The following is a 22,658-nucleotide window of genomic DNA, read 5'->3' on the forward strand; positions in this document are numbered from 1 at the left end:
CCTGCTGAATCTCTATGGTAGAAACCTTGCAACCTTCCTCTGGCTGAAATGTGACATAAGCAATATTACTGAGAGCTGACAGCTGATTGGGATAATTACGTCTTTAGAATCATCCACCGGGTCTTCGTGAAATGTCTTCAAAATTATAGAAGATTTTGGAAATTCTCGGATTGCTGTTTAGCTTCAATATACTGAATGATACATTTAAGCTGTACTTTCCTACCTTCTTGGGTGCCAAATACGTTTTTAAAAAATCAGACAACTTCTCAAGTTAAAATGGGACAAATGGACATATTCAGAGTGACAAGTGGACAGCTGCAAAGAGACTCATCATAGCTGTAATCATGCAAATGTGTCATCTGTGTGATGACAGAACACTTTGGGCCTCCTGTTAGACGCTCCTAGGATCTGAGCTACTTTCCTCAGAGAGCTGGTGGTCCCCCAAGGCCCCCTCTCCCAAGTCTGCATGGACTCTGGGAAAGAGGAAAGAAGCTAATGAATGTCCTTCCCTCATGGAGTCCACAGGGACATTTAACACCAAGCTGAGAGAATATGGTGACCCTTCAAATAACCTATTTTGGAAAAAGAACCTGAAAGAGAATAGATACATGTATATGTAGAACTGAATCTCTTTGCTGTACACCTGAGACCAGCATGACATTGTAAATCAACTATACTCTAATATAAAATAAAAATTAAATTAAAAAAATAAATAAATAAGCCATTTTTTTCCAGGAAGTCTAAATTCCTCTCAAAATCTAGGAACAGCTTTCAAAGCTTTACTGAGGGAAGGAAGGGAATGAAGAGGGGGGCTGAGAAGGGAGAAGGGAAGGAGCTGGGAAGAAACAAGGGCTCTCACGGTGACCAGCGCTGCCCTGTGCGCGTCCCTCACTCCCACAGCCCACCTCTCCCAGGAGAACGCCCCACTGACCTCCAAAGAGAATGAATGGAAAACTTCTCCTTCTTCAGACCTTCCCTCTCGGTGTCACAAAATGAAGGAAAAAAAAAAAAAAGAGGTCATGAGAAAACCTTGATACTAAAGCTTCTCAAATAACTCAGTACATTTTTCAGTAGTTTGACCAGCCTGAGAGATGTAACCAGAGGATTTCAAATCTCCCTCCTAGACTCTGAAATCCAGAGAGGGATACATGGGGAAAGAGGAGATCTTAGTGAGACCCTCCATGGAGAGCAGGAGGGGAACACATATCTGCATTCACACCATCAACCATTTTCTCAACAGATGTGTCGATAAGAATACCAGGTAACAATTTTATTCACAAATTAAAAAAAGGTCTTACAAAACTAGTTATGTAAGAAAACCAACATTTACAAATTTATCAATTCCAGTATGCAAAATAGTCATGATGAGGTCTAAATTGATGCAAGCTGACTGCCTTAAAGCAATGATGGATATTTTTTCCTTTTCTATTTTTTTTTTTACTAGCACAGACAATAGTGCTTAACCTAGGTAACAGCAACATTAACACTTTATCTAAAGTAGAAAAATCTACATTTGAAAAATACATTCCATATACACAAGATTAGAAAACCCCATGCCTTTATGTGGTTGTTCTCCAACCCTGATCTCATCCTTGTCAGGGAGCTTCTGCAGTGCCGGAAGTCACAAGCACCCGCACTCCCAGCCCTGTTATTAGCTGATGGCGATTCCTGGCATCAGCTCCCTAGCAGCTGAGTTTATCTGAGTTCTGCAGGATATTGATATGAAATGCCAACTGGACTGTCCTCTACAGCATTTACAAAGAGTGTAGACTATAACATCATTGTATGTTTCCACAGCACATGGTAGTAAACTGTCTTCCTCTGGATAAAAATAACCCAGGATCAGGACTTCCCTGGCGGTCCAGTGGTTACGACTTCACCTTACAATTCAGGAGGTGCGGGTTCGATCCCTGGTCAGGGAGCTAAGATCCCAGATGTCTTGGGGTCAAAAAAAACCAAAACATAAAACAGAAGCAATATTGTAACAAATTCAATAAAGACTTTAAAAATGGTCCACAACAAAATAACCCAGGATTTTTCAAATGCAGTATCAAATGAAATCAATTTTTTAACCCTAAGTATTTCTCTATTGATCAAAAGTGATGTTTCAGGATTTGCGGCCAAAGTCTCATTCCCATCAATCTTAGCTTTCTCCTGCAAGTGTTTTTGCCTTTGAAGTTAACGAGGGCTCTACATGTGGAAAATATACTCAGGTTACAAAAAGGAGCACAACCCTGGCCTACTTTGATCACCCCTCTGTCATCACAAAAGTGATCAGATTACAAACTACGGCACACATGTGACTTACAGTGAAACTTGCATTTTCGTGGACCTCTTGTGATCAGGTCCTAAATACTTTATATACATTTCCTAAGGGCAAGTCTCAGAAGAGTTGGTGAGTACCAGAGCTTAGGAACCACTGGTTTAGGCTAAAAAAGGAAGAGAAAAAAGAAAGTCAATCAACTATGACGGGACACCAGGTAGACAGGAAAGGCTGTGCATTACCACGAGACCCTCTAATTTCCCATTTCAGTCAAAGGAACGGAGGTCACGTGCACGACATACCCTGAGCTCATGTCCGCACAGGGATCCTGAACTGCGGATAGAGGGACAGTCCCAGCACGAGGAAGAGGCCTCGTGAGAGCTCGCTACTGCAAGAGAGCAAAGCACGGGGCAATAAGAGGGAAGATAAAAATGTCCTTGGGAAAGGCAGATCTCTAATGCTCACTTTAAACTCTTTTTTTTTTTTTTTTTGCTGCATCGTGCAGCTTGCGGGATCTTAATTCCCCGACCAGGGATTGAACCCAGGCCCTCCGCAGTGAAAGTGCTGAATCCTAACCACTGGACTGCCCAGGAATACCCTCTAATGCTCACTTTAAATGTCAAGTAGAAGACACTGATTTGGAAACAAAATATCTCAGCATTCTCTAACACAGGGATGTTCAAAGGTCTATTTCTTTTTTAAGTGCAAGTGGGACAGAGCTAATAGTAATCACTTAAAAGACAACAGCCAGAGCTGATCACGTACGTTCAAGCAGGAAAAAAATAAACCCTGCTCAAATAATTCCTCTCCAGGGCGCAGAGATGAGCAAACGAGCCAGCCCCTGGTTCATGCCTGAGCTGGGTTATTTCTGTCTCAGCTCTAGAGCTAGTTCTAGTAGGTAAATACCAAGATGGTAGGGGACGGATCGCCTCCATAGAAGCACCAGACTCTTAAATCCAGCGCCGTTGGGCTACGGTGGGAATTACCGTGCTGACGAAGCTTAGGAGATCGGTGGGAGCCCTGTGATATCCTGGTCAAGCTACACGACGGCAGTCGTAATCCATTCACCTAAACGCTGCCTGCAAGTTGTGCTTTTTCTTCTCGTCCTAATACGCAGAGTCTCCTAAGACTACTCACCTGCTGTCACGTTTCAGTAGTAGGGAAACCTGATACGTTGTCATTTCTAAAGCCTTTAGTATAAAACATGATGCAAATAAAAGATCATTATAAATACCGATTCTCTATAAAAGAGAAATTCTGGATCTTTTAAGCTCAGTCCCAGGGACAGAAGTAACAAATGCTTCCATATCCATGGATTTTCACATAAATCTGCTAATCTAGGATGCGCACGCTAAGGGGTTTTTAACTCGGAGGGATGGGCAGTCCTTTCCCAAACACATGTCCTAACTCGGGCCCCTCCTGTTAACTAATTCAGCCGCTGTTCACAAGACGGTGGCTGAGGCGAGAAGCGTCAATTCTGCAAGATTTGGTCTCTTCTGATTCCCAGTTAGGACCGTTAACATCATCTAATAAACCCAAGACTCAGGCAGGCCACGTGAAGTCAATTCTAACCTCCTATGCTAATTATTTAGAGGATGAAAAAGTGACCTTCAGTAAATAAAAACACTCCCTTTTGAACCCATCCTACCTAAAAACTAAAGTAACTATTCTGACGTTGACTTTTATTTAGTAGGATATATGAAATTATTTCTGGAAAGAAAATGTAAATGAAAATTTATACTCTGGGTCTTCAGTCTTGGCAAACCACCTCCGCCATAAAAAGAAGCATGAATGCATTTCTGTTTCTCGTTATACCCCTAAGCTCGGTGGCTGCAAACTTGGCCCGTCAGTCTCTGAAGTCAGCCTGTAGTGTAGAAGCTTCTTGTGTAGGAAAGATGCAAAGTCCCAGAAGTGCTTGGAGTGTATTCCTTGAGGTCTCAGCTTACAGCTGGTCTGGCTCAGAAGCAACTGGTTGAAAGGCTTAAAATGCCGTCAGTGTGGTTCAGATTTACTTTCTTCCCCCAGAAGCCACGCGAGGTCCAGACGGTGCTGAGTCCATAAGCAGAGGAGTGGCTGCCCTTTGGGCTCCATACGACACTTCATTGCAGAAAGAAGCAAGTCCTTTCGGCCTCCTGAAACGGTGACAGAAGGACAGCTTTGAACACAGCACCTTACAAATTAAAGCCCTAAACTGTGACTGTAAAAATATATGGTGCTTAGCTTTTACTAATTGTGCATGTGAATTTTATAATATATGGACAAGAAATTCCTGTAAGGGTGTCCCAATATCAGGTACCCATGTACTCTGAGAATAAAAATAAAGAAAGATTTCCTCACAACCCACAGTCACTCCATATGTGCAAACAGTCCTTAAAAGATGAAAATGTGCCCCAAACAAACTATATCAATGAACAATTCTTTTGCTGATTTTCAACCTCAGTCAAACATTTAAAGCTTGTTTCTGTGTTGCACTCTTTTAAAGCAATTGTAGGTAAAGATTTTAGGATTCTTTAGTCTATTCTTTAAAAGAACAAACATGGTTAATAATTAATGCTATTCTTAGTCTTTGAATTTAAAACTTCTGTGGAGGCACTGGAGAAAGTTTAGAAAGAGTCTGGGAATGAGACTTCTCTTATAATGACCTCCCTGGAATACTCACACATACGTCACAGGGCAAACGTCCTTGGGAGAGAGCAGCCTTTAGATCTGTCCCTTATCACAAAAGCACAGTGACCTCACTTTGGGAGGGGCTGAGGCTTGGGTCACCTGCGTGTTATTGTACGTGAGTGAAACCTTCATTCACGCAGTAACCTTCATTAACTTACCACTAATTTGGCATTAGTGACATATCAGACACATTTACAGAAAAAATTTTTTTCAAAGGTCTAAGGAGATTATCTAGAAATAGAAACTTCTGAGGTTCTCTCAATAATAAGATAGTTTTATCAAATATGTTGATCAACTGATATGATAATAACAACCATATTAATGCTACCAGGGAGGAAAATTATACTTAACTGGCCAATAAGGAAAAAATAGAGATTTTGATAGATTGAGAAACTAGAACCCAGGTCATCTCATGTCTTTTCTACCATTCCTTCCATTATTTCATGTTGACATTTAAAACGTTGGTTAAAAAACACCACCAAAGAAAGCTTTTCCTGTTATTAAACAGGCTGGCTTCATTCTCCCAAATATCTTAGCAAGTGATGTCTCAATATGTTAGTCCTGGTTCCCTTCTGGGGAGGTGTGTTTAGGGAACATTTGATTAAAATGGAATCATACAGACTAAAGACAGCTCTCACTCCTATTTGCTTTATCCTGAACCGTAACTATCATATCAGACTCTGGGTGGCATTAAACTACCCACAGGAAGACTACCGTGTAAAAATAAATCTTCGGAAACAAGTGCATCACACATTAGAAATCTGAGCCTCATACCAAATACAGACAAAAGTCCCTTGGTGCACTTGGCAATAAATTGAATCATCACACTGTACACCTTTAACTTATGCTATGTTATATGTCAATTACATCTCCATAAAGCTGGGGGAAAAAGAGTGAATAGAGGTTAAAATACAAGTGAATGAAACTTGTATTCAAGTGAAATAGAGGTTAAAATACAAGTGAGTGCCTGGGTAGGAATTTAAAGTTTCATTGAAAATAAAATAGAAATAAATTGTTTAAAAAGGGGTGGGGCTGTTTTGGCAACAGCTGCCCTCATCCACCCCCCAAACAGAAAACAGTGCCCTTCTGAGTTAGGAGTGAGCCCACATCAGGGGCCAAGCTCACTGCACTTGAACTTGAGGAGCCAGGAGTCCTGCCCTCTGGTCCATTAATAGAAAGCTTCCGAAATCAAATTCTTTGCAAGAGGTAAGTTCAGTAACTACAACTAAGAGAAGTGTTTTTCAGAGTTTAGAAAAGATTCTCGCTTAAAATGGGCTCAAAATATTATTTGCTATTTTTAATTATATGGAGAAAATGGAAATGATTTACATTTTAACAATCCCTTTCCTGAATTCAGGATGCCTTATTTAGATTTGCCAAAATTATCTAATAGTTATAGGACAACACATCTTGGAAAGCCTATAAAAACCCTTCATTAATAAATTACATGGAGTGGGGCTTCCCTGGTGGTGCAGTGGTTGAGAATCCACCTGCCAACGCAGGAGACACGGGTTCGAGCCCTGGTCCGGGAAGATCCCACATGTCGCGGAGCAACTAAGCCCGTGCGCCACAACTCATGAGCCTGCGCTCTAGAGCCCACGAGCCACAACTACTGAGCCCGCGTGCCACAACTACTGAAGCCCGCGTGCCTAGAGCCCGTGCTCCGCAACAAGAGAAGCCGCCACAATGAGAAGCCCGCGCACCGCAAGGAAGAGTAGCCCCTGCTCTCCGCAACTAGAGAAAGCCCGCGTGCAACAATGAAGACCCAACGGAGCCAAAAATAAATAAATAAAATAAATAAATTTATAAAAAAAATATTTGGTGATGTCCTTAGCCACTGAGAACTACCTCAAAAATAAATAAATAAATAAATTACATGGAGCAACCTGAATGTAACATTTTCTCATTCATCTTATATGTAATTATAACTTTCCATCAGACTTTGAGTTGAAGGTATCTTTATGTAGATCATAATTACCTTGACAACTCTCTTTGAAAAGAATTCATGTCATGATGCACCAATCTTACATACTAAACTATGTCTCTACAATTTTGCATCCATGTAGCTGTGACAAAAGGGCTTATCCACCCTAACCTCCACCTCCTCAATAACACAGACAGGAAAAAGGGCAGGCTGAGTTGCTTCGGACACGACTTGGCTTCGAGATGCTTTATTCCTTAGTTTTAGAATTTACACCACAAAATTGGGGACAAGCTACAAAATTAAGACGAGTAGTAATTCTATTTACTGACAATACTCGGAAGAACTGTAGCTAGTCCGATGGTAGCACCGTCACTGCAGCCACCAGACTTTCTTCTGACAGTAGTTACACGGGAAGGTGAAACATAATTCGTGAAGGCAACACAAGCAAGTTTATCATCAGAACCAAGTGACTTGATGGAAAAGAAACTTCAGCATTTTGTAATGAAAATGTGACTCAGATTAAATATTAAGTGTCCTAAGATGTTCATTCTAGAGTACGTGGCAAGGCATCCAATTGGGATGTTGGGATTAGCTGCCAAAGGGCCCCGTATCCTGTCTTCTGCGTCCTCCTCTCACCCGTTCTCGGGGCTTGTTAGCTGCTCTGGGCTGCTGGGGGTTCTCTGTCCAAAGGTCTGTGGGCCACGTCCATTCTCAGACCTATATGCACCTAGGCCAACTCTTAAGTCTTTTCGTATTATCCTCATGAACAGTGTGAAAATTAGAGGCCGGATCCAAAGAACAAGGTCAGTAAGTGACCTTTCTCAGCTATAGAGGTACATAGTCTGTGCTTTTTAAACTGCCTAATTTGTTTGATTTTCCTCCTTTCATTGATCTCTTCTTCATTTCCGTTGTTATGAGAAAACCAACATCGTTTTTTCTCCAAAGCCAATACGTTTTCAGTACAGAATTCCCTGTACATGCTTTATAGATTTTCTTCATAGTTAAAAAAAAAGTACTGCAGATTTAGATGAATATAAACCCACACATTTGTTCTTAGAAGGAACTATCTCCATCCACACTGACTTTAGACTCTTTCTGATTTTATGAGACAAAGACGGGACGTCTCAAGGAAACAGAGGTGCTATCCAGGAGCCCGCGCAGTGTGCCTGTGCCTCATCGGCCACGTCCCTGATCTGGGGCAGGAAGGACCAAGGATGAGAGCAGCCCTGTCTGTGCAGAACAGGGCTTGCGCGGCCTGGGAGCCCCTGTTGCTGTGATTTTGCCCTTTCATACTCAAGGCCGGCATCATTCTTCCAGAAGAACGTACACCAACAGTGTATGTGCTCACATTCAGGAAATGCTTATACACATTAAGTCAAATTCAGCAAAGGCCACCTCCTCACCTGGAGGAGAAAGCAGGGACAGTGCCCAGGTACCCCCGGTGCCAGAGCCCCATCTCCCTGCAGTCACCACCTGCCCCACCCCAAAACCTGATTTCAGACCCTTCCATCTGGAAGGTTCTCCTGCTGTCTTTGGTGCCAGATAACAACCAACAATCAATTTCCAACCAAACTGATCAATCCGTCAAAGCAAAGCAACCTAGAAAAACCACAGTGAAAGAGAGAGGAGGGAAAAGGGTAGCTGTAGGGGACCTAAATTCTCATTAACTTGACTGTGAATGGACAGCATGTAAGTATTGGGCATAAAAACATCACAGGGGAAGACGAAGGTGAGGAACTGCTTCCAAGATGCTCCCATAACTAACTCATCTCTCAATCAGGATGGTGCTGGGGTGCGGTGCTGGGTAGCTGGAGTGACAAGAGGAGAAAAGAATGCGGCTGCCCTGGATGGCCTTAGAGATGAGCTATTAGTTAAAAAAAAAGACTCCTGAAATTTAATTTAAATATATTCTCCTATAACATACAAGAAGTTATGAAGGACGGAAAGACCTTCTCCCTAGGTTCCCCCACATTTAATGGGGGACAGAGTCCTGTTCCCTCTGGGCTTCCTTAAGTCACTGCTGTGCCCACAGCGAATCCATCGCTGCCTTACCTGGGGTGGCGGCTGAGTGGTCAGGTGATGGACATCTCCTCTCTCCTGGTCCAGCTGATTTCTAGCAGTGAGCGCGTCCTGAGTTAGCGCTGGTTCTGGCACTGAGTTGTTGAGTCTCGATAAATCAGTAGTTTCTGTAAAGTTTTCAGGATGAGCTTGAATTGGAGCCGCCCCACCAACCACACCCCGACTACTGTTTGAGTCCAAGGATGCTGAGCTTGCACTCTCTGGATTGAGAGAGCGAGCATCTTCTCCAGGGAGCTCAGGATAAGAATCGCAAGAAGAGATGTCGCCACCACAGCTGGGATTTTGCATCAGAGGCCAGGCGTCCGAAAACTCGCCACAGATGGACCTCGAAAGGGACCCGAAGAAAGTCGGCATTGCTTCCCCCGCTGGACCTGTGTTTCTGGACACATGTTCGAAGGAGCTGTAAGTACTCTACTGGGAGAAAAACCTACTACAAAGCAACATTCCAGCTATGCTTTTCAGTTTTCTAGGTGAAATAAACAACAAGTTATTAAGTCAGAATTCTCATGCTTCCTTTGTTATAAACTTGCTTCAATACAGTAAGTTAAATTACTACATTTACTTTAAAACCGAATTTTTATACCTACTTCTAACAAATACAGTTAAACTTAATCCGATGTCTAAAATAGGCAGTTTCCTGGGTCTTAATTGAGTTCCTTTGATCGCTGTTCTAAAATTCTCTGAGTATGTGACATGCTAAAAATTACTTACAGATGATGGAAGTGTCACAAATCGTGAATATAAGACAAAAACAAAATTAGTGGAATATAAAGAATAAAGAATGTTACATTGGCTATCAGTAACCCTGAGACACTTACCTAATTCTTGCCAAAGTTCCCACCCCCTACAATGTCTAGAATGTTATTAATAATACTAAAAAAGTGATGTCCCATAGTTTCACATGAAAATTGGTAAATCAGTAGCCTGTATATTTGCACACAGGAACACGAAATTATATAGATTAAAAACACCCATTTACCTGTCCTGAAGAATGGCCTTGGAGTGCACCCTACAACCAGGAGTCTCCCGGCCAACGCTGCAGGCCCCGTCACAGCATGGGGATGGGATGAGATGCACGGGCCCTAGGAAAGCCGGCAGGGCTGTGAGGCGCAGTGCTTGTTTATACCAGTTCAACACTGCTCTTGAAAATTTAGCTATTCCCCTTTGGGTGACTTTCGGGGGGAAAGGGGTTATGAGGTTTAACTTTTTCTCTTTTTTCTTATCTTAAAAATGATGGACCACTTCTATGAAGGACCGGGAAGAGTCAAATTCCTGGAGACAGAGAGTAGGATGGTGGGTCCCAGGGGCTGGAGGGCAGGAAGAACAGGGTTTCAGTGTGGGGTCGTGGAGAAGTTCTGGGGATGGTGGTGACGGTTGCATAGCAATGTGAATGTGCCTAATGCCCCCCAACTGTACACTGAGAAACGGCTAAAACGGTAAATTTAAGGTGATGTTTATTTTACTACAATGAAAATAAGGATGAAGAGGAATGATGAGAGGGTACGTGAAATGACGTATGGCTGATGAGGGCGGAAAGATCACAGTGTTTCTGCAGAGTGGCCTAGCCATGCAGCGTAGAACATAAACGTCTAAACCCTTTAACTCAATACACACACACCTTTTTGTCTTTTTACTGCTAGGAATGTATCTTAAAGAATAGCTATCTATGTGCACACAGCTTTGTAAACTCTTATGTTCACTGAAGCGGTATGTATTTTTGGTTACAAAGATAATACACATTCACTGAAGAAAAAAACTTTAAAAATAGAGAGATTAGATCAGAAATTAAAAGATAAATCTTCCTTAATTCCATAAGCTGCAAAACACTGTCCACATTTCTGAACAGCCTTCTAGACTTCTCTCTCTACATATACAGACATATGTAATTCTGATTTTATAAAACTATAAATATAGTAAAGCATACAGACAAAATTAGGAAATTAGCATTAATCATGCTGTGTATAAGAGAACATTCTTGTTTTTAGGAAACAAGCACTGAAGTAAAGGGACACCTTATCTGCAACAGATTTTTCTCTTTTTTTGGCTGCACCGCACAGCTTGTGGGATCTCAGTTCGCCAACCAGGGACTGAACCCAGGCCACGGCAGTGAAAGCCCAGAATCCTAACCCTAGGCCACCAGTGAACTCCCTGCAACTGATTTTTAAATGGAAATTTAAAAACTGTGTACATGTCTATGTAAAGCACACAGTTGGCCCTTGAACAACGTGGATTTGCACTGTGTGGGTGCACGTCTTGGAGGATTTTCCTCAACAGTAAATACTACAGTGCCACACGATCAGCGGATATTTGGCTCCGAGGATGCAGGACCACGGATACGGAGAAACCGTGAACACAGAGAAGCCGCAGATACAGAGGGCCAACTATAAGTTACACATTGATTTTTGACTGGGCGGAGAGTGGGTGCCCCTAACCCCCAAGTTGTTCAAGGGTCGACTGTGTACACCCACCATACGTAGAAAGAGACAAAAATGATAAAGCAAATGTGGAAATGAGATAAAATGTTAATACTGGGGGAATCTAGGTACAGGGTATGTGGGAATTCTTTGTCCTATTCTTTCAACATTTTTGTAAGTCTGAAATTATGTCAAAATAAAAGTGAAAAGAAAATAGGCACTGCCACTAAGGAAGAAGCAATTTATATGATGAGCGACACTGAACCTGGGCGGGTGACAGCGGGGGCGGATTCTGTCCAGTCTCTGCGTTCTATTACAAAAAACATGCAACAAAGCCATCCACGTATTTAATCTTTCTTTTCAGATAGAAGTGACGATGAGGCAGAGTTTGCACAAAGCTGTACTTGATCACATTTCAAACCCAAGTTTCTCTCTCAAGCGATCCTCTTTGCTAACTCTGATCTAGGGGCAGTGCCTGGCACAGCATCTAGAAAATGCAGTGCTTGGGCCGCCTTGAGAATCACCAAAGCATCGCTACTGCCAGGAGCTGAGTCTACGATCTCTGCAGGCAAAAGCAAAACCAGATCCACGCACGCCACGGAAATCCCATGTTTTATTCTCAACCCTAAAGCAGAAGACAGTAGTGGCCAGTAGAGAAATAATGACGTTGAAGATGCCTTATCCCACATATTAAATATTAGACTGAAAAGCTGAACCCTTCAATTTCTTGAAAAGAAAGATCGGACAGTTCTGAGACAATAAGCAACTGAATTGGGAAATGTTTAACTTCAAGGAAAGTTATTACAGGAGACAAAATGCTGCTGCGCTATTGCAGCCACAGGTGCCGGAGCAGGCGGAGGGCAGGCTTCCGGAAGGGCTGCAGCCGCATCGATTTTTACTTTGCAGAGGAGGTGAGTTCGTGGGGACAGGCGCAGGAAGTGTGCCAGCTGGTGTCACCTTTGCCCGTTTTTGCCCACGTTAGAAACCAAGTCCATCTGAATCACAGGCAGACCTGGCTGTGTCGTGCCTCACAGTTATTGCTTTTTCCCAAAGTGAAGGTTTGTGGCCACCTTGCGTTGAGCAGGTCAATCGACAGCATTTTTCCTACAGCATCTCCTCACTTTGTGTCTGTGTCCCACTTTGGTAATTCTCACAATATTTTGAATTTTTCATTGTTTTTTCATTATTATGATATTTGTTATGCTGATCTGTGATCAGGGATCTCAATGTTACTACTATACTCGCTGAAGGCTCAGATGACGGTTAGCATTTTTCAGCAATAAAGTATTTTTAAATTAAGGTGTATACATTATTTGTTTAGACATAATGCTGTTGCACACTTAACAGACTACAGTACAGTGCAAACATAACTGTCATATGCACTGGGAAAACCCAAAATATCACGTGACTCGTATTGCAATATTCACTTCATTGCAGTGGTCTGGAACCGAACCCACAGTATCTCCGGGGTCTGCCTGGACTTCCCTAAACTTTCACTTCTGTCAATAACCCCAGAGGCAATTATGGTTTGTGGAAAACCCTGCAATAGGTCTCCCTCCTCTCTCTTCTTTAAGATACCCCAAAAGACACTAAGACACTTACATGCAGGTTCAGTTGGAATCCACCAGACAAGAAAGGAGATGGATCCCCTGCTCTACAAAAGGCTCATATTATTTTAAATCAATTCACCCCAAAATAAAGGCAAACTTGCTTAAAAAGTTACTGAGAAATTCTAGAATTTTAATGAGATGCTTCTTTTCTGTTCAATACTTAAGAGACACAAAACACCCAAAACATCAGGGGACGGGGGAGAATGACTGAACTAGATTAGCTTTAACTAGAAACCTGAGTGGGAGCAGTTCTTTGCAGCTTCAGGGCCCGCATTCCTAGTGGCCCCCAAGCGCTGAACTTACCGCAGGTCTGGGCTGAGTCCTGGTGGCACTGACAAGAGGCGTGGGGCGCAGGGGTGCTGAGCCGAGGTCTGTCGAAACAGGACAGTTCAGAACCGTTGTACTGCAGGTCCTGTGCCCTCAGGGACCCTGCGGAGACCGAGAACTCGGTCAGCAAGACAGCTTCCCCGGGAGGGGCCCACGAACATCACAGCACAGCCAGAACTACCCCAGCTTTTGCAGTCATAAAGGAAAGGAGAGCTGCTGTTCACAGCTAAAAATACTCCTTCTTACACGGAAGCAAAGATATGAAACAATCGGTCAAGTCAGCTCGAGATGTAAGGTACTTGTGTGGCCAGAACTCAGATGAGCTGTGCTTCTGCAGAGGGGTGGGGGTATCCCTGCCTCCTCAGGTCCCCGGGAAGTGATGCTGCCCGCTGGCCGCGCCCTCTGCACCTTTTGGCAGGAGGCCGCTTGGGGAGCAGGCCCCTGGGACGCCTGTTTCCACGTGTTCTCTCTGTCCCTTTGGCTGCAGCCTGACTCTCCTCTTAGGTTCTCGTCGGACACCCGGATGGCAGTGATGACCAACACCCTTCACCAAGATGCTAAGACACAGAAAGAGCTCAGAACTCACAGCTGGGTTTCTTCTCCATAAACTGCCGCTTACAATATATGACGCAGAGGATGAGCAGGGCCAGCAGGACGGTGGCCAGGGCGCTGCAGATCACGGCAGCCAGGGCCGTGTCCCGCGGGCTGGAGGCCGTGGATGGGATCCTCACCAGGTTGACCTTGCTGGTACCTGAAAACCACGGGGATGGAATCAGCACATCTCGACCACCCAAGGGACTCAGGTGCTCACACTGAATTCAGGGTCCCCTGCAGCAGTGGCCTTCATGCAACATCAGTGAGACTAGGGGGAGGTGTTCTAGAGGGCTCAGACACTCCCTCCGCCCGGGAGATCGCTGGAATACGGCACCTCTACCTGCGACTCTCCTCTGTTCCCATGACACCAACCACGTGCAGCCCTGACACGTGTGCTGTCGGGCCCGTTGGGCCAGAACCGCCTGCGAGTTGGGAATCTGTCATCTTGTTCTTCCTCCCCAGCACTTGGCAGTGTGGGCCACACAGCAAGCACTCGATATGCGTTCTTTAATTGGAATTAGACCTTCTACAGTTTTAAGCAGGCTGAACTAAAGTATGCTTTGGGGGTCAATTTTAGGGGAAAACCAGGACTTGGATCATTCATAACCTCACAGTAGGCCCCCACTTTCTGAGACAGTGAACATTTTTTAACGCCTTAGCTGTTAAATTACTGAACAACACCTAAGTTTTGGAGAAAAAAACCGAACACTGTTGTGACCTCAGATTGACAGCACATCTCAATTTGGACGAAGCACATCTTGAGGGCCGTTTGCCCCTGTGGCTCACGGTGATGGTAATGGACTTGGCAGCCCTAGAGGTGACAGGTTGGTGTCTGCATCGGTGCTGCACACGGCACAAAAGGCCACCTGGTACTTTCTCCCCACCCCTGACTGCACAGGCCCCACCCCCATCCCAACCCCTGAAGCCTGGTTTCCACTGTACGACCCCTGAGGCTAGAGCCAGAGAGAAACTTCAGGGTTGATATTATTGAATCATAAAAATACGACAGCAGGAGCGATCGTTTTGGAATGCTGAATCTTGGTGTATCTACACTCAGTGATTCTGGGCCACCCTCACACACGTTTCTTATTGCCACTGGGAAAGGCACATAAACCATATGCCTTGGACCTGGATGAATAAGAATCTTAATCCAATCATACATTTTGAAGGATACTTGTTTGTAAACATGTTTTAACATTCATAAAAAAATAGCGCTTCTAGCTATGTAGACATACTGTCATAATCAAATCGCACACGTTAGATGTTCATCATACAGCAAGTTAAATAGATTACACCTCTGACCTGATAGAGATGAAATCTAAACCTGAAACAGCCTCTGTCAGTGGACAAATTCACAAGAGGACGTATGAACACAAGCACAGCTGTGCAAACACTGATAAGTAAATACACGAATAGGAATTTATATCAAATGCAAGTAAAATCGTGGGCTACGCTTGGGAAACATTAAGTATTACCTATTGCGACCAAATGGTGAAGCTGATTTATGTTTGTGAGAAAGTGGTTTAGTTCAGAGTGAGATCAGGCCCCTTAGCTGAAACTTCCCACCAAATAACCAAGCTCTAGTCAATACCAGGCCTTAGCAGAACTGTTATCAAAATGAGACTGAATACATTATTTGAGTCGAAGATAAAGTTCCTAACTACGATGTAAGGATTAAGTTAAACTCATTGATCAATGGAGTATTAGATATTCAGAAAAACCCTACAAAGAACCAGGAATTCAGGTTAAAGTAGATCAAGATTAGAGTCTTCTGGGTTCTTATTGTTTAAAACCTTTCTAAAATGGATTAGTCAACTTCCTTGCCTTCATAGAAAAGGAACTGTTTCTAACTTATAAATAAGCTGAAATGCCCTCAAATGGGTATTATATTTTTAATTTGGTGGTTTGTGACTCAGGATTTATTTTCCCCAAGCCAATCAGAAAAGTCTTGGTAACACATATCTTTCCAAGGAAGGGCACTAATACTGTGATTTCAATGCTACTGAGTTGTCATAATAATGTCCATTTTAAACGTAATTACACCAAATAAGCTATTTCTCTATGCATTTCCCAGGCAGGAGCATCTGAAGATGAACAAGAAAAAGACGGACGTTTCACCTCTCAGTTTTTGACACCTATATACGAAAAGGCATCTTGTTTAACGCAAACACCCCTCCCAAGAGTCCCCATGGGAAGCACGCTCCGAAAGCCACATTCTTTTTTTTTTTTTTTTTTTAAGGCTGAAAGGAGCTCTGGGTCTGATAAGACCTTTGAATCCCAAAGTCTTTTTTATTTTTTTATTTTTAAAATTTTTATTTATTTATTTATTTATTTATATTTATTTTTGGCTGTGTTGGGTCTTCGTTTCTGTGCGAGGGCTTTCTCTAGTTGCGGCAAGCGGGAGCCACTCTTCATCGCGGTGCGCGGGCCTCTCACTATCGCGGTCTCTCTTGTTGCGGAGCACAAGTTCCAGACGCGCAGGCTCAGTAGTTGTGGCTCACGGGCCTAGTTGCTCCGCGGCATGTGGGATCTTCCCAGACCAGGGCTCGAACCCGTGTCCCCTGCATTAGCAGACAGATTCTCAACCACTGCGCCACCAGGGAAGCCCAAAAGCCACATTCTTTATTCTTGTTTATATGGACAAGTTTATGACAACCCTTACCGCAAACACCATCTTTTTTTTTTTTTTTTTAAATGGGAAATGGGTTCATCATTCTCAAGTTTGTCACAGCGGCAATGCAGACATAACTACAGAAGCTATGAGAGACTGGGCCGAATATCATTAGATTTTAGAACCACCCTCAGAAACTCATTCACATCAGTTCCCGATAAAAGCCTATTTTCTTATCATTCTTTTGACTTGAGCAGTGAAAACAGGGGAGGGAGCGGTACCAGCTGTATGAAGTGGCTTCTACCCTACTAAGTTCTGGCTCAGAAAAGGATTTATCGACTACAAACCAAAAAAGATTGCTTCTCTGACCTGTAGCTGCTGCCATGATACTGAGATTCAAGATTCTTTCCACCCACGGCTTTAACTCAATTCCCTGACCAAGTACCTTGATGCCTACAAGACATCTCACCCTCACCTTGCTAGGATCCTGAGGGTACGTCCAAGGAATCAGAAATAGGACTATCCATATTCTCTGGAAAGTTTTAACTTTTCTGGAATACAAAGGCACGTCTTACCCTAACCAATTAAGTTATCAGATTCCTCCCTGATCTCAGCACCACCCTTTGGCAAGTTACTTCAGAGTGAGAGCTGTTTCTTCACTTAAATTTTACATTACAGGACACACTGTGCATGGGCTCAGTTTCACACTGAACATTTCAGTGGGCTCAGCTCAACTGGATGATGATACACTGAGTGTCTGTAGTGACTGAGGCGTCTCCGTCCTACAAGGCACGACGTTCGCTGAGTGAGGATCTGAACAGGTGAGAACACGGGGGTCACCGCAAGGCCTGGCAAGTGTTTCTATAAGGCCTGCTCCCCCCTTTGGAGTGGGACAAGGTGAGCGAATCCGAGTAGCTGAGACGCCCTCCTTGCACCTCAGCCTCTAAAGAGCTTCGGAACGTGGCTGGGGAGACGTGTGTGTTGGGGGGATTTGTTGCCGGGCTCCGACGGCTTTCCGGAAAGTCCGAGGAGGAGCTCAGGCCGGAGTGGACCTTGGCGTGCTTTCCTCCACCTGACGCTGACACGCACCTCCGGTGACCCCACCCTCCTGACGATGGGGTGAAGTCCGTTGACCACCCTCCATTTATAGAGGAGAAAACCCAGACTTTGAGGGACTTGCTCAAGGTCACACAGCGACGTGCAGGCAGCCTGAGAACCGGAACGTGGCCTTCGGGTCCTTTCTGGTGGACCACCCTGCCCAGGGATGCAGGTAAACATCTGTCAGGTAGCGACGAGCAGAAGGTGGTTCATGTCTGTGGGGAGAAGCTGGCCGGGCCCCCCAGACCACGGGCCTCCTGACCACAGACCTGCCCAGTGTCCAGGTGTGCAGGTGTCCAGGTGCCGGGCCCCCGAGACCACGGGCCTCCTGACCACAGACCTGCCCCGTGTCCAGGTGTGCAGGTGACCAGGTGTGCACGGAAACTCGTTCCACTTGAGGGCCTCTGGCCCAGCGTGGATCTCAGTGTCGCATGATGAGCTGGGCAGAGGGGAAACTCTACGGAGGGGCTTGAGTCTGGAAAGGATTTGAGGGCGAGATGGCAGGAGGGGCAGCGCCCAGACGCCCTCCACTAGTAACTGCAGCTCTGCTTCCTCTCGAGCCCCCTGCTTGTTCAACCTCTCTCACGCCTGAGTAGGCTGTGTTTAAAAACCTGCTGAACAAAAGCTCCCTCTTCCCAGAGCCCACTCCCCACAGAGGGTGCTGAACAGGGAGGAGGGAACTGGTTGGCGCCATCTGGCCCCTCCCTGAACCTCAGCCTCCCCAGGGACGATTACACAGTGGCTCAGATGTGGCACCGAGATCCACTGCGAGGGGCCACGAGAATTTCCCTCAGGGCGGAACGAGCTTCCATGCACACCTGGACACGTGCACACCTGCACACCCGGACACCTGCACACCCGGACAGGTCTGCGGTCAGGAGCCCGTGACCTCTCTGTGGCCTGGCCGGCTTCTCCCCACAGAGGTGAGCGTGGTCCTTACAGTAAAGAACAGGATTAAGTCAGACGCTGCATCTCATTTCTCTGAACTTTACATTCCCAGTCCAAGCTGCTTTCCCAACTCCGGAGTCACAAACCCAACGGCCAGCAGGACGTCTCCAGGTGGATGGGGAAGCACCTTAAGCCCAGCATATCCCAAAACGAGCTCTCCACCACCCCGGCCCACCCTCTTCCCAGCACCCGCCCTGCACCCCACGAATCTCTCCTCCCTGCCATGGCCTCGGTCTGCAGCGCCCTCCCCGGGCTGCGAGCATCACCCCTTCACTGCTGTAGCTCTTTCCTCAAGTGTCACCTACTCAGTGAGGCTTCCCTGCCGAACTCCTTAAAGCTGTCATCTCTCTCCAATGCCCCCCGCTTTCCTTTCCTCCCCAGCACTTGCCACCATCTGACATTTTATATAGTTAACTTGGGTGCTTCCTTGTCATTCTCCCCTGTGGTGGGAGCAGTACAGCCCACTCTGCTTCCCCAAACCCACCCCCCTGCCTTGTGTTCAAGCTGGTCCAGCAAGAGGCTACATTTCCCAGCCTCCTTTGTAGCCAAGTGTGATACATCCAAACCAGAGTCAAGGGGGCCCGGCAGGATGAGCAGAAGGGATGGTGTGGCATCCGTGTCATCTCCACTTTAGGGACAAATTACTCCGGAGTCCCCTTCACTGGGGCTGGAGCTGCATGTAGCAGCAGCCCACTCTGGATCCTATGGGTGAGGAGGACAGATGAGGAAGCTACCCAAGGCTGGCAGAGCAGCAGGGGCCAGACACTGGGCCTCTGCAGGACACCTGCAGCACAGCTGTTCCACCAGCTGAACCACCTGGACGGTTACAGAACAGAGAGGACCTGCTGTCTTATAGAGGCTGCAGTGTTGGGGGGGCTTCCTTGTTACAGCTGCTTAGCCTTGACCACAACCAATTAAATCCCTCCCTGAAATACAGGCTCCACAAGGGCAGAGATGTCATCGGTTTTGTTCACCACTGTATTGATGATACTTACAAGAGTTCTGGGCGCACAGCTGGTGCCCAATAAATATAAACAATGAAACGAATGCACATCTGTGAAAGAAACTGGAAAACCCTAAGTATTCCCCAAAGTTTGTTAAATGGCAAATTGTCCAATCACCGAGATGAGATTATACCCACAATGCGTTTGTCCTTTATCCCTCCACCTCTGGCTGGTGACAGTACAGGTGCAAACAGCTGGGGGAAAATAACAGTTTCATCTGCAGGCACTTACTTTACGTCATGTTAATTTGACTCTGGGAGAAAAAGCAAGGGTTGCTCAGATTTATCAATACACAAACCTTGAAGGTTATTGGCTATAACCTCAGAATGAGAATGAAGCAAAAATTTAGCTCTCTCTATTCAATCTGAATTAGCACCCCATGGACTCATCAACAAGGGATCTTATTTTAGTTATTCTCCGCCAAATGTAATCTTAGTTAAAAATCCACACTTAGCAACAATTGATTTACAGTGAATTACCAAAGAAGCCAGAAAAGGAGAGGACCTTCAGGAGGTCAATCACATCTTCCAACAAAAGCTACTTTGGTGTCAATTTCAGAAACTGATCGTTAGGCAAATTGGATACAGGGAACGATTAAATCACATTCCTATCATTTTACCAAATTAGGCATCTTTATCTTACATTTTTACCCACCCCCTCCCCCTAAAACCACTCAGAGGGATGGAGAAAATTACATGAACATTTAGAGATCTGCTAACAACAGAAGCCCATGAATTTTTTTTTTTGTAGAAAGTCATCCAAATTATCATCAACATTATCACAGACACCACACACCAAACACCTACAGCCGGCCTCTTATTACCCACTTCTGAAATGTCATAATAATCCTTCACAGCAAGGGTTTTACAGATGAAGACGTCTGTTCAAATCTATAAACAGTTTTTCATTTAAACCACCACTGGGTATTCATATTCTGGAAAGCAAACCAAACTACAGTGTTCCTTGGTTTGTACTCCGTTTGGCTGGCTTGTTTGATTTCAACATGAGTATATTTTTAAAAATTGATTTCTTTCCTCATTTTTTTCAATCAAATTTACTGTAATATAAAGTATTCAACAATTTGAATAAAAGATAAATTATTTTTAAAAAATGAAGACATCTGTACAAATCTATACAGTTTTTCATTTAAACAACTGAATCTGGTTGAATCTAGATTTAGGCCCGATTTGTCTGTCTGCTCTTTTTAAAAAAATTAAGCTATGCTCCTTCCAATATTCCAACAATATTGCTTAGAGCAAAAAATATACTACCGTGTGAAGGATTGCTAGTTCAAATTTTGTACAGACCAGTAAATTCTACTTAATTAGCTAACATATACAATATAACTTGACCTAACTTAAAACACAAATAGAGCTTCACAAATTCAACCTCCCTTGCCCCAAGATTAAAGAGGCTCTTGCATGTTATCGCAGTGAAAAAGAACATATGGCTCTTTAAATTTATTTTTTAAATGTTCTTTTTAAGGTCTATATGGTAGAACTAGATGAGTGTCAGATAAATAGAGTAGGGGAGAACCAGCTGTAAATGAACTAATTATGCTTTCTGTCTGGGCTTCCATGTTTAAGACCTCACTAATGCCTTGTGTTTTCATCAGAGAGTTCACATAAGAAAATAATACAGCAGGTGTCACACTATGTGACAGATCACTTCAGAAACTCCAACAGAATTGGAAATGTGAGCCTTTTCACTTGTCAATGACCATGCTTTGGCACATGCAACTCAATTAACAATTAAGTTCAGGAAGATAAACTTACAATTTAGACGTTTGCTAATAATTTTCAGTAATATATTTTATCTTTGACTTTTATATTTCTTTCAAGTAAAGTACAAATCAATCCATTGTTTTCTGTGCTCTTTCATCACCACAACCACTACCAACCAAAAAACCCCATGTTGAATAACTGTTCAACAAATTTAAAATCTGATGAATCTATTTCTAGCTATGTTCTTTCATTAAAAAAATATATTAACAAAGAGCATTTTGCAATCTTAACTGAGGCAAGGATATAGTCCTGGAGTTTAGTAAGGTTTATCTTGTTAATCTAAACTGGTTAAACAAAAATATCTATGGTAACACTCAATGTATGAATTCCAGATGTATTAAAGAAGTCTGCCAATAAACAAAATAGTTGGATTTTTTTTTCCCTCTTCTAATTTATTTATTTGTTTATTGAGGTATAGTTGATGTACAGAATTATATAAATTTCAGGTGTAACAACATAGTGACTCACAGTTTTTTAAGATTATATTCCATTTATAGTTATAATAAAATATAGGCTATATTCCCTGTGTGGCACATTATATCCGCGTATCTTATTTATTTTATACATAGATCTTCTTCTAATTTAGATGAGGGTCTTGATATGCAATTATGATTTATATATTTTTTTTTCACCTCCTCCCCTTTCTCTTGCCCCGCCTGCTCCTGGTTACAAGGGACACACACATTAAAAGAAAGCTTCTATTCTTTTTTTTTTTGGCATTTGAAGTATCCTTGGTTTTATTTAAAATAATAATAATGATGATGATAATGATGATGAAGGAAGGGCAAGAAGACATGATTACATTTTATTTGACATGCTAGAATAGCACTGTTCCTTTTTCTTTCCAAGTGGAATTTGTTGATTATGGATAACAAAGGAACATGTAAAAAAATATCAGTAATTTATTTCTGAGAAATCAAAAGTGTCCCTGAGTATTTTCTTCTGATTTTTTGTAGACCTAATAAAACTACTTCTTACTTTTCTAAATGCAAAGTATAAAGAATATAAGTAAATATAAAGTATGGTTCTTATCCTCAAGCAAGTTAAAATCCAGCTGGGAGGAAAAAGCTGTGTAATTCTTATTCATGGAGATATCCTTACCTAAATGTGCCCGGGTTGTTTTTTTTGGCCAGCCATGGGGATAAAAGTTTGTTACTGAGGATGTTGGAGTACATTGTAGAGGGGGCTTGAATCCTCAGTGATGTCAAATACTAAATGGAGTATCTAAACTGAGGGTGGGCAAACTTTTCCTGTAAAGGTTTGCAACCACTCAACTCTGCTACTGCAGTGAAAAGGAGCCGTAGACAATATGTACATGAATGGCTAGGACTGTAT

At 43.6% G+C, this 22,658-nt stretch overlaps 1 protein-coding gene across 2 annotated transcripts in view; it reads right to left on the bottom strand.

Annotated features, from left to right (window-relative positions):
* Nucleotides 1–1,354: 1,354 nt before the first annotated feature.
* Nucleotides 1,355–22,658, bottom strand: part of TNFRSF19 (TNF receptor superfamily member 19) — a 91,588-nt gene continuing 70,284 nt past the window's right edge. For both annotated transcript variants that reach the window (XM_061170632.1, XM_061170631.1), the window contains exons 6-10: nucleotides 13,871–14,035; nucleotides 13,261–13,386; nucleotides 9,913–10,015; nucleotides 8,907–9,312; nucleotides 1,355–4,395 (exon numbers count right to left, since the gene is read on the bottom strand). In XM_061170632.1, the coding sequence (XP_061026615.1) occupies nucleotides 4,363–4,395; nucleotides 8,907–9,312; nucleotides 9,913–10,015; nucleotides 13,261–13,386; nucleotides 13,871–14,035 (833 nt within the window). In that variant the 3' untranslated portion in view covers nucleotides 1,355–4,362. The remainder of the gene's footprint in view (nucleotides 4,396–8,906; nucleotides 9,313–9,912; nucleotides 10,016–13,260; nucleotides 13,387–13,870; nucleotides 14,036–22,658) is intronic.

The sequence above is a fragment of the Eubalaena glacialis genome, chromosome 16, assembly GCF_028564815.1.
Source record: "Eubalaena glacialis isolate mEubGla1 chromosome 16, mEubGla1.1.hap2.+ XY, whole genome shotgun sequence".
Lineage (NCBI taxonomy): Eukaryota > Metazoa > Chordata > Mammalia > Artiodactyla > Balaenidae > Eubalaena > Eubalaena glacialis.